Source organism: Microtus oregoni, unplaced genomic scaffold, assembly GCF_018167655.1.
Source record: "Microtus oregoni isolate MIOR12 unplaced genomic scaffold, Mior012 000014F_ref0000157, whole genome shotgun sequence".
Classification (NCBI taxonomy): Eukaryota; Metazoa; Chordata; class Mammalia; order Rodentia; family Cricetidae; genus Microtus; species Microtus oregoni.
In genome coordinates, this window is record NW_024543073.1 from 21,396,988 (window position 1) to 21,410,441 (window position 13,454).

Below are 13,454 nucleotides of genomic sequence, written 5' to 3' on the forward strand. Positions count from 1 at the left end.
GAGTATCAGTACTCACTCTTCCTCCAAGAAATTCATGAACTATATGAGAGTAAATGTAAGTTTTCTACAACTGTGTTAGTAAAATATGCCAATTCAAAGCCAGATTAATTTAAAAACTATTTTTTTAAAGCAAACATGTTTCCAAGGCCACTGAAGGAAAGTTTCCCATCTGATGTGTTGGATCAGCCTTCTGTGTAGGGAACTGGAGTGATAGATACGCAATCTCTACTGAGATAAGCTCGGCCCTGAAGCCCTTGAAAAAATATGTTCACATGGGGACACTTTCAAGTTGGACAAGTTCTATGGAGCTGCATCACGTGTGTTCTTACGATACTGAATTCTACCCTTGGGAGAGTTGGCTCCAAGATCTGGAGCAGAAATGGACAACACAAAACTGGGAGTGTTATGGTACTGACTACTATCAACTACTTACAGCTATTAGTAAATACTAGCAGTTTATGTTGAATGAGTTACAGTCTATATCAGTTCATAATGGAGTGCTACCCTCATCCCTACTTCATACCCAAGGAATCCAGGGGCCAAGAGTGGTAAGCAGCCTGCCACGTACATTAACCACTCTGTCAGCAACCAGCTTTCACACAGGCAGACTAGCTGCAGAGTGGGCTTGCCTGAGGAACAGGCCTTCCTAACTCAAAAGCTCACCAGAAGCCATGTACTTGTTGTGATCTTTTCTTACAGATACGGCCTCTGTACTAAATCTTAAACACAATGCATTAATTGTCTGTGTAGAATCAACCTCCACAGCTTCTCCAGACTGAATTCTCTGTTCTTGGTCTTCCAAGTGAGCACCAATCCTCTTCCCTCCCTAATGATGGCTTCACTAAGAGTCCACACTGGCCTTTTCACATACCAAACGCTGGTCACTCAGTGGTGTCCAGCATCATTTCAAATGGTAACTAGCAAATGTCAATCACCAGCCTGGGTGCGAGACTACATCTACCAAGCTGAAGGCCTAAAGAATGCTCATCTATCAGCTGAAACTCAAGAGATCCAAAATAGAACTCAACACCTTCCTACCTCACTCCAGGCTTGCTCAAACATCATATCCACTATGCTGGGCCAATTCAGTACCCAACATCTCTAAAATAAATATCATTAAATTAATCACTCCTCTACTTAGAATTCTTTGCCAGCTCCTTACTATGCAAACTGTCATAAGGTCCAACACTCAGCATAGAATGCCATGGGATCAGTGAGACAGGCGCTGGTTACCTCATCCTTCTCACCAATCCTTCGTTCCTCCCAGCTCTGGGCTCTGCTCAAACTGAACTTTTTCATGTTCCCCAACGAGCTCTAAATCACTGCCCATAAACCAGTAGTACCCCTTGGATGTTCTGTCATAAAAAAACACCTGTACTGTACCACTACCCAATGTGGTAACCGCTAGTCAGAGTCCTACAGTCTCGTTCCAGCGGGAATGAGAAACTGAGTCTTTTATTTCAATTACAGTTAAATAATTCCATTTGGCTAGCAGCCATAATGAGCAGCACAGCTTTGAAGCTATGACTGTTTGGTTCCCTCTGCCAGCTACTGACAGGTATATGAGCAAAGTCTTCGCAAGACCTCCCATCTAACAATCCTTAACACTCATTCTTTCTTAGGTAATTCTGTTATCATTAATAAGGTCTCAATCTGTGTGTGTGTGTGTGTGTGTGTGTGTGTGTGTATATATATATATATATATATATATATATTCTTATTTGCATGCCACAGTTGTTTACTCTGTCATGTGAGTGCTTGTGTGTGTCCACTATCTAAAAACCATATTTCTCAGAACCAAGTCCCATCCTGGAAGAGGAATCCAAGCCTCTAGGAGCTAACTGATCGTTTCTGGGCATCCGGGTGGGGCTTATTTTAGAGCTGCTGTCCATCTCCTAGGTGTCCTGTGAAGAAAGGACATTACTCCTACAGTTCTCCTTCTATCCCATCGGTGCTTTTCCTCTCCATCCGCCGGTTCAATAAACAAGCACAGTAACAGCTGCTGCCATCTTACATAACATCCCTTGACATGACTTGTCTCTCCAGGCACTGCGTTTTTTTGCTCTCTGTCCTAGAATACACATTAACTACAATTTCTCATCTTTCTCAAGTCCACTCAGACCTGTCACTACACCTAAAATATTGGTCAAGATTACCCAAGTTCTCCACACCAACAAACTCAAACTCACCTCTCAGTGGTCACTTTCCTCAACCTGTCTTTATGCTCTGACCCCATGACCCCAAAAATGCCCAGCACTTAGTATGCCAGCTTTTTCTTTTCCTACCCATTCTCTACCCAACCCTGTGGCACTTCCCTTTTCTCTAGCCTCATTTCTCCCTTACGCTCCAGATCCAGACTTACAGCTCCAGCTGCCTATTTCCTACCTCTACTTCCATTCCTAACACAATATATCTCAATCTTAACATACAGAAGTCCCTAGTCCCTCAAAGCTGGGTTTTGTCTGTCTGCTTGTTGTCTTTATATAGGCTCCTTCATTGTATTCAAGAGCAATTCTAAACTTCCACTGCGCAGACAAAAGAGCTCAGGTCCATCCCTGCTGTATCTTTTTCTTACACATTTGCTAAAGCATCAGCAACTCCATCAACATGTGGTCGATGTTGTGGGATATTACATACCTCTTTGCTGATCTCCCATCTCAGACCTCTAAATGACAGCTGGTTTAGGAGTCTTTAAGGTCTTTTAAAAGATAAACAGGAGTAGGGCAGTGGTGGTGCACACCTTTAATCCCAGCACTTAGGAGGCAGAGACAGGTGGATCTCTGTGAGTTTGGGGCCAGCATGGTCTACAAAGTGAGTTCCAGGACAACCAGGACTGCTACATTAAAAAAAAAAAAAAAAAAAAAAAAAAAAACCTTTCTCAAAGAACCAAAAAATAAAAAATAAATAAATAAAAATAAACAGGGCCATCCCATTCCTTTCCTCAAAACCCTCAATGGCATTCCTTCTCTTTCAGGGTAAAAATCCAAGTCTTTACAAGGCCCTTTGAAAGCTGGCCTTCATCCTGCACCCCAACTTTTACCTCTTCTTATCTCATCTTCTACTAATTTATTTACTGTTCCTTCTGTGCTTACTCCAGCCATGCTGGCCTCTCACTTGATCTTCACACGGGTCAGAAATTCTCCTGCCTTGATGCCTAAGCAATTTACGCCTTGTGGATAGCAGACATCACATGCTGCTTCCTCAGCTTCTTCGTGCGTGTGCTCCTGGACTTTCTCCTGGCTCTGCACTGGACACTCCAGCCCCTCACTCTGAACTATCCTTCACTCCTTCTACTGCATTCTTTACCATAGATGATCTCGCGGTGATTTGCTTAGTGCACATCTTCTCCAGCTAGAAGAATAAAGTCTAGGGCAGTCGCTTATTCACGGTTTCCTCCTCGGTATTAACAACAGTGCCTGGAGCCAGAGACGGCTCAGAGGGTGAAGACATATGCCCCAAGCCTGCCAACCTGAGTGCCATCCCTGGAACCCATGAGGGAAAGAAGAGAACCAATTCCCAAAAGCTGTACACTGATTCCAACATGGAATGACAAAGAGAGGGAGAAAGGGAAGGAAGACTATTTTAAAGAGCAATACCTAGCATTCCTATGTACTGAATCAAAAAATTACTTGTAAAATTTATTAGTTATTGAAATATGCCAGAGTCTGCTCCACCACAGTCAGCTATGGTAGCTGGAAGCAGGCAAGAGGTTCAAGGAAATGGCAGATAAAAGAAATTGAGACAGAAAACACAGAATAAATTCGGAAAGTCTGTTGGTAAATACCAACCAGCCCTAAGTTTATTTCAGAGCTTGCTTATACACAGATTAAAGGCAGAAGGCAGAACAAAGAGCAGTGCGGTCAGTAAGTCACCTCCCTGCACTGCCCTAGGGAGAAAGCACAGGCAGGCTCGCCATCTATCCTGTGAGTCCTGCTAGCAGCGCTTAGTTTCTTAGTCTAACTGGACGAGCCTCAGGATGCCTTCACCAGCCTGTCTCCTAATAGATAATGTGTTCTTCCCACGGGCTTCACCAGAACTTTCTCACAGCTCTCAAGAAGACTGCAACAAGCAAGCTTGAACTCAAATGACTTCTAAGTCAGAACAGACTCCAGATGGAAACTGAGTCACTTGTGGGCCACCACGACATACATCTGTCACACAACTGACACTGAACAGTTAGCCATTCTAAATACACACTCTGCTTAAAACTCCCCAGTGGATTTGGCACAATAAACTTCAAACCCTTATTCTGGAGCCCGGCACAATCTGGCCCCACCCTGCACTCCACTCCTTGCCGCCATTCTGCCCTCATGTTGAACCAATTTCTTCCCCTCATCAAGACCATATTCTTAACCCATGCCAAGAGTAAAGATGATGGTGTCTGCACACCATGGCTTTGGAAGCAGCCTCATTTACAGTCTCCCCTTGTTTCGCCTCCATGCCAACCCACTCCAGACACTGACTTTCTATCAGCAATACAAGCACTCAGCCCATCAGTGAGCAGACATTCACTACAAACTGTCTGTTTGTGTGGACCTGTGAACTTGCTGCGGCTGATATGCTAAATGTCTTCCCTAAATACAACCAGCACTGTTCATAATATGAAATACAGGAAATCATTTCCTCTCTGATTACTCTACTTGGGGCTCTTCACTTTAAATTTTCCGTTTGGACTGGGGACAATTTGTTTTTGTCAGCGGCTCATATACACCAGCCTGATGCTGTCATGTGATTTCACTACGACACATTTGTCATTCTGGGAGTGTAACTTTAGCGTAGGGTTTTTTAAAAAGAACATTCCAGGGAACCATCTGTCTGCTTTTTGTTGTTGCTAATGTTTAAGCACATTCCTTCGAGTAGCAAAAGATGCTCAGAGTTCCGAGTGTTCCTGAGACAACACCATCTCACAGTTTATAATCCGACAAGCTCTAAGTTTCTCAGACAACACTATCTCACAGCCCATAATCTGACAAGCCAGAAATGTAAGGATGTGGACTTTCAGCAGTGTTGGTGATCCTAAAGGGTCCTATTGATATAGGGGTGAACAGCTCCCTGGCTGAGCTCTGTTAAGTCAGGGCTGATTCTCCACCAAGAACGAGCTAGGTGAAGCAGAACAAGAGGGGATGCTTCAGAAAGTAGGACCTGCTTACAGGCATGTTTCATCAAATTTTTATTACTTACATTTAGTTCAGAATATATTTGAAGAATTAAATTATATTAATAGGTGCCATTCAATAGCTACATCACACAGGAAAGGTGAGGATTCAACACAATTTAAAGGTAAGTATATGCCCATATTACTGTCAGGAGACAAATGACTAGAGTCTACAGCGGAAACACCGTGAGCTGGGAGTACAACTCATGGCAGACCACAAGTTCAACATGTACAAGACCCTGGGTCAAATCACAGCACCAAGACAAACACAAGGGAATATATACGGAATAATCCCAAGTTTGTAATAAAATATGCCTTTGAAAAGTATGAGAGAGACTTAAAAATCTTGATTGACATGACAATTCCAAGTTAAGTAAAACCTAACACAGCCAAGACAAAAGCAATGACATGAAGAGAAGGGCTATCCTGAAACAATACACAATTAACTTAAGGTGACACCGTAGCAAGACCAGACCACAGGAGGAGTCACATTACCCATTACCCTCTCCTTTTAGGGTGCAGGGATCAAACCATGGGTGCAACATCTCCAGCCACTCTGTCTCCTCTCTCTCCGTGTGTGTGTGTGTGTGTGTGTGTGTGTGTGTGTGTGTGCACATATGTGCAAGTGCCCCAATTAGTCAAAGGGATGTCAAATAGCTGGAGGTGGAGTTGCAGACAGTTGGGAACGGCCAGGTGGGTACTGGGCACTGAACTGCAATTCTCTGTAAGAGCAGCAAGCGCTCCTAACTCTCCCCAAGCCTTCACTTCTGAACAGCACAAGTTAATTAAACAGTAGGAGTTTGTTTAATCTGAATCCCCGAACAGAGTAAAAGGATCTGAAAGTGCCTGTCGGGCAAAATTAAGAACCAAAAAAGATACCTTCCTGATCCACTTCACATAAATTATGCCATTTAATATTACAATGTGTACAGTCTCTAGGTCAGTGTTTCTCAACATGTGGGTCGCAATCCCTCTGGAGGTCAAATGATCCTTTCACAAGGGTCACATCAGAGATCCTGCATATCAAATACTTACATTATGATTCATAACAGTAGCAAAATTACAATTATAAATTTTGCAACAAAAATGATTTTATGGTTGGAGTCACCACAACACGAGGAACTGTATTGAAGGGTGGTAGCATTAGGAAGGTGAGAACCACTGCTCTAGGAAACGTGCAACAAATATCCACTGAGTTTCCAGAATCTTAAGCACACAGAATTACTGAATAATGAAAAACACATCCATTAGAAATACCAGAGTAAGAAAAAAGAAGACTAAGCTCTTACTACTGGAACCATACAGAAGCATTTAATAAGAAATAAAAACATGATACATACAGATCACAATAAAACTATGAATGGAAATGAAACAATCACATAAACACATTTACGGGCTCATATTGTGATACAGTGACGCCTTTTCGGTTATGTCAAAATCATCGTTTACTATTAGAGAAGTACTGACACCTGGAACTGGCTTATTTTGAAAAACATTTTTAAGGCCCTCCTCTAAACAGACATCTCATTTGGTATCTACTGCCTTCTAGAAAGACAGGAAAAGTGGCAGATACACAGCTGGACCTGCGAGAACTTCATACAAACCAGCTGTGTGTGACTCCACTCAGCAGCAGTGAGAAGCACTGGGACTAAAGACTAGAGGGACAAAGGAATGTCCAAAGTAGGTTCTATAAAGCTGATAATGCGATGAAAACACACTAATGTAATACACCCACGTCAGGAAAGCATGCAGCCAGTCCTTTAGTGTCTCTAAACCTGCTCTGTGGATCTAAAGTACTCCACTCCAATGTCAGCAGACGGTTTAGACTGTCCCCTTCCAGTGCAGCTCAGCAGGAGATGGACCGCTAAACTCCTGGTTGTTAATCTTTACTAAATGCAAGGGCCTCTGCAGCCTTCCTTCTAGTCACTCTCCTGATTCCTCAATCAGCCCTACATGGGTTTCAGCCACACAGCCCACTGTCTAGCAAACCCTCCCTGGGTGGTTCAACCAGCCCCACGCTTTCCTATCGGCAGCCCAGAACCTGAGGTCCAAGTGGCTCTCATCTGAACAGGGACCTTTTCCTACAGCTCTCCTGGTTTCTACATTCCTGGTCTACACAACTCTCGCTTCCATCCAGGTGGCAAAAGTCTCCTCAGACCTATGATCCAACATGAACACTTCAGTGAGGCTCTCACCAAGCTTCTTACGTTAGTTTATATTCCAGTTTAGAAATAATCTGGGCATGATGGCTCGTGCTTGTAATCTCAGCACTAAAGGGGGCTGAGGAAAAAGGGCTGCTTTGAGCTTGGGGCTAATCCTACTTCAAAATTAATAAATAGACAGACGAACAGATAAAAAGGAAGAGGAGGAAGGGATAGGGGTGGGAAAGAAGGAAGAGGGAGGAATGAGGAGAGAAGAGGAGGAAAGAGAGATGAAAGTTTTCTTTCAAATACACTATCTCACAGAAAACTCCCAGAACCAGGGCGGTGGTGGCACACGCCTTTAAGCCCAGCACTCCAGAGACAGAAGCAGGGGGATCTCTGTGAGTCTGAGGCCAGTCTGGTCTACAAAGCTAGTTCCAGGACAGACAAACCCTGTCTTAAAAGACCAAAAAGTAAAATAAAAAAAAAAAAGAGGAAGGAAGGAAGGAAGGAAGGAAGGAAGGAAGGAAGGACAGGAAAAAATTCCAAGAAAGAAAGAAAGAAAGAAAGAAAGAAAAAAAAATTCCAAGAACAGGCAAGGATTAATCACACCCTTTCTAGAAACAAGGAAACTGAAATTTGAGAAAATCAGCCAAGTTGAACAAGAAACACTATTACTGAAAAGCATTTCCTTAAACCTAGTGTCCCGTCTCCTGTGACGCTAAGGGGAGGAGACTCAGGAACCTTGTGCTCTGGTGTTACCAGCATCACACATTTACAATCATGCTCTTTCTACTCAACTGACAAGGGAAAAGAGAGGAGCTGGATGACAACCCAACTAGTTAGCTAAAAGGAGTCAGCTCTAGTATCCTGTGGTGATCTGAATGAAAATGGCCCCACAGGCTCATGCGTTCAAATGCTTGGTCCCAGTTAGTGGGACTGTCTGGGAAAGTGATGTGGGAGTGTCATATATCAATCTGTTGATTTCATTGGTTAAGCAATAAAGAAACTGCTTGGCCCTGATAGGTTAAAACATAGGTGGGAGGAGTAAACAGAACAGAATGCTGGGAGGAAGAGGAAGTGAGTTCAGACTCGACAGCTCTGCTCTCTGGAGCAGAGACGCCATGCTCCTCTCTCCCGGGCATTCCCACAAACAGATTGGGGGGGATGGATAAAAATGTAATGATATAGTCAAGACACCAGAAAAGTCCTGCATTGGGAAAGTCAGGAAGATGATGGTGTACTGTGTCTCTAGTCCTAACGCCTGGGAGGCATATTACCTACGGCAATGCTCTACAGGGCCGTATACCCAAACCTGGAAATGAAGAACACCAGCGACTCCCTGTTGACTAGTATGCTATAAAATAATTAACTGTCAAGGAGTCTGTGAGATGAAGAAAGGGAGACTAGAGGGATATTATCACTACATGGAATGCTGTATGATACCAGACTAGATCCCATCCTGATGAAAAACATCGTAAGAGAAAGGAAAGGGCAAGCTGGACTGTACACTGTCCTGTATCAATATCAAACTTCTTGGTCATGTTTGTAATTAGGATTGAGTAAGGGACTGCTTTTATTACCAAAAACATACACTAAAGTTTTAAGGGTAAAGGATTGATTTAAACAACTCAATCCCATGGTTCAGAAGATAACAATTCATGTGCATGTGTGTGCATGTGTGTATACATGTGTGCATGTTGTGTATACATGTGTGTGCATGTGAAGGGGAAGGGAGGGGTAAACAGCACAGCAACTCTTGTTTTAATTGATGATTCTGGACTAGCGAGACAGCTGAGTGGCTAAGAGCACATGCTGAGCTTGCGGAAGACCCAAGTTTGATTTTCAGCACATTAGGTAGCTCCCAACAACCTGTTCCAGAGATCTAATGCCTTCTTTTGGCCTCCATGGGAACTACACAAACCCACACAATGAGACATATAACTAAATAGTAAAAAATTAAAAATTAACCAGGCAGTGGTTACGCACGCCTTTAATCCCAGTACTTGGGAGGCAGAGGCAGGTGGATCTCTATGAGTTAGAGGCCAGCATGGTCGACAGAGGGAGTTCCAGGACAACTAGGGCTATTGCATATATTACACAGAGAAACCCTGCCTCGGAAAAACAAAAACAAAAAAAAAATAAAAATTATACTTGGTGACGCTACAAAGAGCGGTCGTCCTTACAAATGCCGATGAGAAAGACCTAAGATGATTTTAGAGTTAAAAACAAAAACACAAGAAGCGATTTCAAAGTGATCTAATGAAAAGCAGATCTAATGAAAATGGGTGTGCTGGTCGCACCTGTAAATCCAAGCACTCAAGAGTCTAAGGCAGAAGGATTACAAGTTTGAGGGCAGCCTGGGCTTCATAGTGAGATCTTGTCTCAAAAGACACTTTGCTTGAAAAACAGGAGCCTGTTGTTTCTGCTAACTAACTGCAGCTCAGCAGCCAAAGTGCCACAAGTCTGACAGTTTCAAGGTCACATTGTGTCTAAGACTCCGAACTTTTCAAAGTTTTCAACTTCTGGTGAGCTATATGAATTCCCTAATAAAAAACAACAGCATATCCAAACACACGAGAGAAGAAACTGAGGTTGGAATGTCGCGTTTCAAATTCAGACAGCAGTGTGCCCTTGGGCAAATGAACCACTGGACTACAAGTTCCTCACCCTTCAAGTGGAACAAGAGAAGTACCTGGTAACCTTCCACTAAGGATGGCGGGCTGGGGATGCAGCTGGCTCTAGGCAAGACCCCAGCAGACACACACTGACCGTGGTATCTATGAGTACCCAAGTGCACAGCACTCAGTGTTAATGCTTTTGAGTTCAACTCTAACAATGTAGAGCCATATGTTCTTCCCAGGCCAGCCCAAACTTTATATAATCTAAAAGAAAAGAGGAAAAAAAAAACCCGAGATGCTATCAAATCAGAAAAGTAGATTACCTGTATACAAGTCACATGCAAATTCAACAACCAAAACATTTTGCTGAGAAAAATATGGAGTTAGAATAAGTTCCTTGTTGGCTCAGTCAGTCACCTAAAGGCACACAATGACAGATGAGATCCACTATTTTTTAAACTTTCCTATCCTGGAAATAAGGAACACAAAGATAAATAATATGCTATCTACAAGATCTCAGTCAATAGAGTCAAAACATAATCTCAATTTCAGCTAGTTACTAGCACTTTGTAGTCTACCCAATTGTTTCAAATTTTGAATTATAAAATTGGTATTGAAGTTCACACCCACCATTTCAGCACCAGTGAGGAAGAGGCAGGAGGATGGCCAGTTTCAGTTTGAGACCAGCCTAAGCTAACAGAACAAGACTGCCTTGAACCACCTTCCCCCAAATTCTTAAATTACACCCTCCTAACCCCTGCAAAACTCTCAGCCCCGTTACTCTGCCTTCCGTCGACACAATCTAGTGATAGTCTATCATGTTTCACCACTTTGGGTAACAACAAAGAGATCAGAAAGAAGACAAGGGTGGGCTGGCATGGCGCTGCATACACTGGGGAGGCAGAGGCAGGGGGATTCCTCTAACTTCCAGGCCAGCTGGCTCTACATAGTGAAACTTTGTCAGAAAAAAAGACTATTAAACAAAGGGGGACTAAGAATTAAACAAAGTTGTCATAATTCTGTACATTTATACGCAGCCCAATTCCACCCCTCCAAAACGTAAAAATTAAACTAAAAATCAAACCGCTAAGGATGTTTTCAATTCTGGGTGGTATCTGACATGAACCCTTATTACCTTCTTACAAAAATAAGTCTACACTGGTTATTATTTATTTTTTAAATTCACACTATTTGTGAATTAGGACCGATTCACAACGACATTCTATTTAAATATTATCTCAATGTTTTAGGGGGCGGGGTGGGGAGGTAGTACCCTTGGGCAAAGATCAAGTTAAACCGCCAAAGGTGACAAAAAGCAGTTTTGTCATTCATTCAGAACCTCAAACCACCGCTTAATCCCTATATAGCAGGGTCCAAAAAGCAGCAGCATTCCCACACCCAACCCCATCTCCCCAAATACTCTCTTCACCTTAAATAAGTGACTTCCTCGAAGTCTGACCCCAGAGACCTTTAATTCACTAGAAGTTCAAAATTCAAAAGTCCTGTGCCCAGCCCAGATCAACGCAGTCAATGGTTTGGGAAGTGGGACCTGAGCTCACCAACTGGTTCTCTTTTCCTCCCCGAGTAAAGTTTGAAAACCACCAGCGCCGCCTTTCACGCCCCAGATGTCCCCCTAAAAAGCCCTGCACCCCGCGGGGCAACCCCACCCAGGGGCCACCCCACCCACCCACCAGAGCAGCCGGGCGTCCCCGCAGGGTCCCCGCACCCCGAGCCCGGGTCCTCACTTCTTCCAATCACTGCTGAAGAGGCCGAAGGCGCCCGAGGGAGAGATGGTCGAGGTGGCCTCCTGCCCCAGCTCCGCCGCCTCCCCTCCTCCCGACTGCTCGTTGTAGGCGAAACTGTTGCTGGACATAGCGGCGGTAGCGGCGAGCGGGCGGCTGCGGCCGAGAGTTCTCTCCGAGGGGGATGGAGTCTCGAGGACACCGAACCAAACTAGTTGCAGCACCAAGGGGCGCGCGCCGGCGCTTCCGGGCTCGTCACCGCTCCGGCCGACCTGGCGGCCCACCCCCCTGCGCGTGCGCACTGCGCCTGTCGGGGCCGGCGCCTGCCACTCCCGGTGCGCTGCACCCGGGACCTACAGCCAGTTTTCCACCGAGTTAGGGTGTTGGGCTTGAAAATACTGGGTTTGAAGCCCTTGGATGAGTTTTGCTGGAGGAACTCTCTCTGATCCTCCAGGGTTCTTTGCTTCACCCCTGCTGTCCACTGATCGCTCCCCGATTCTTCCAGAAAAAGTGCCTTGCACTCTCTAGATCAACTCCGCTTCAGCAGTCACGAGCTCTCTGCCCTCGGGCTGATTTCCGTTCCTCTCCCAGCCGGCAAGGCCTGAGTGTCGTTCTAGACTTGAAAGCTCCTCCTCCAGAGCGTGGATTGCGGGCTCTGCGCAGGGCCAGTCATGCCCCGGCAAGCGTTGGCTAGGTGGTCTCGGAGTCTGAGGCTCCCACTTGAAGCTCCAGGCGTGCGTCCTGCCCGGAGCAGAGCTTCCACAGGCAGCGGGGGTGGCCTGACCTCTGGGCTCCGCCTGCTCCCACTTTCTGGCAAATAGCTTTCTAACACTTGGCCTAGACAGCCAGGTGGGAAAACCTCAGGCAACTTTCCTGGGGAACCAGCCCCAAAGAGCGTCTCTGATGACTACTGTCCCTTGCTATACTTTACCTACACCTGCGGACCAGAAGGAACCTGGAGTCTGCCAGGCAGTCAGCCACCAAAACCCAAGGATAGCGACCAGGCAAACACCAACTAGGGTCCCCCCAAGGATTTGACCGAAAAGTCGAGTTATTTCTGGGGAAACATGCTAAGAAGGAGAGGAACATTCGGCCTCCAAATTGATCAAAATTTACCTTTCCGGATATATAATGTTAGAGCATCTGAAATATGCTGCTTCCCAGTATTGATGATATTAATAGATATGTAGAATCTTGCCAACAGCTGATCACCCATGATAATACATAGCTAGGTGTTGTATGACTCTTATACCCTAGGCACTATTTTAAGTGATACGCATGGATTAATTCATTCACTAGGGAAAGACACTAGGCTTTGGTTACTTTATCTGTCAAGTATGGAAACTGATGTACACATCTTCACTACAGAAGAGACCTGAGTATAATTTCTTCATTTTAGAGTATGTACACTTGTACTAGACATTCTAAAACGTTCTCCAGTATCCTAGCATGTTACCCCAATGCTTTGTATTAGAGGGTTTCCTCACAGCTCATAATTTTGTCATAAATGTGATATTATGGATATTATTTATGTCATAATTTTTGTATTCATGTCGATAATGGGTGTAGGTATCTCTCATGTTATTATTCCATGTGCTTTTTATTTTCTTGAAAATACACATGAACATATTAGTCCGATTTATCTTGACTAGTTCATTTGCATACGGAAAAGGTTTATGTTGTTTTCAGAGACAGGGTCTCACTCTGTAGTCCTGCCTGGCTTTGAACTTGCAATCCTCCTACGTTAGCCTTCCATGCTGTGACTCTAGCCATGCACCCGCACACCCCACTTGAA

General features: G+C 44.4%; 1 protein-coding gene across 1 annotated transcript in view; it reads right to left on the reverse strand.

The window, feature by feature from the left end:
- The window catches only part of Ap3b1 (adaptor related protein complex 3 subunit beta 1), a 205,937-nt gene extending 193,725 nt beyond the window's left edge, over positions 1-12,212 (reverse strand). The window contains exon 1 of the mRNA XM_041663539.1: positions 11,663-12,212. Within this exon, the coding sequence (XP_041519473.1) occupies positions 11,663-11,790 (128 nt within the window). The 5' untranslated portion in view covers positions 11,791-12,212. The remainder of the gene's footprint in view (positions 1-11,662) is intronic.
- Positions 12,213-13,454: the final 1,242 nt, after the last annotated feature.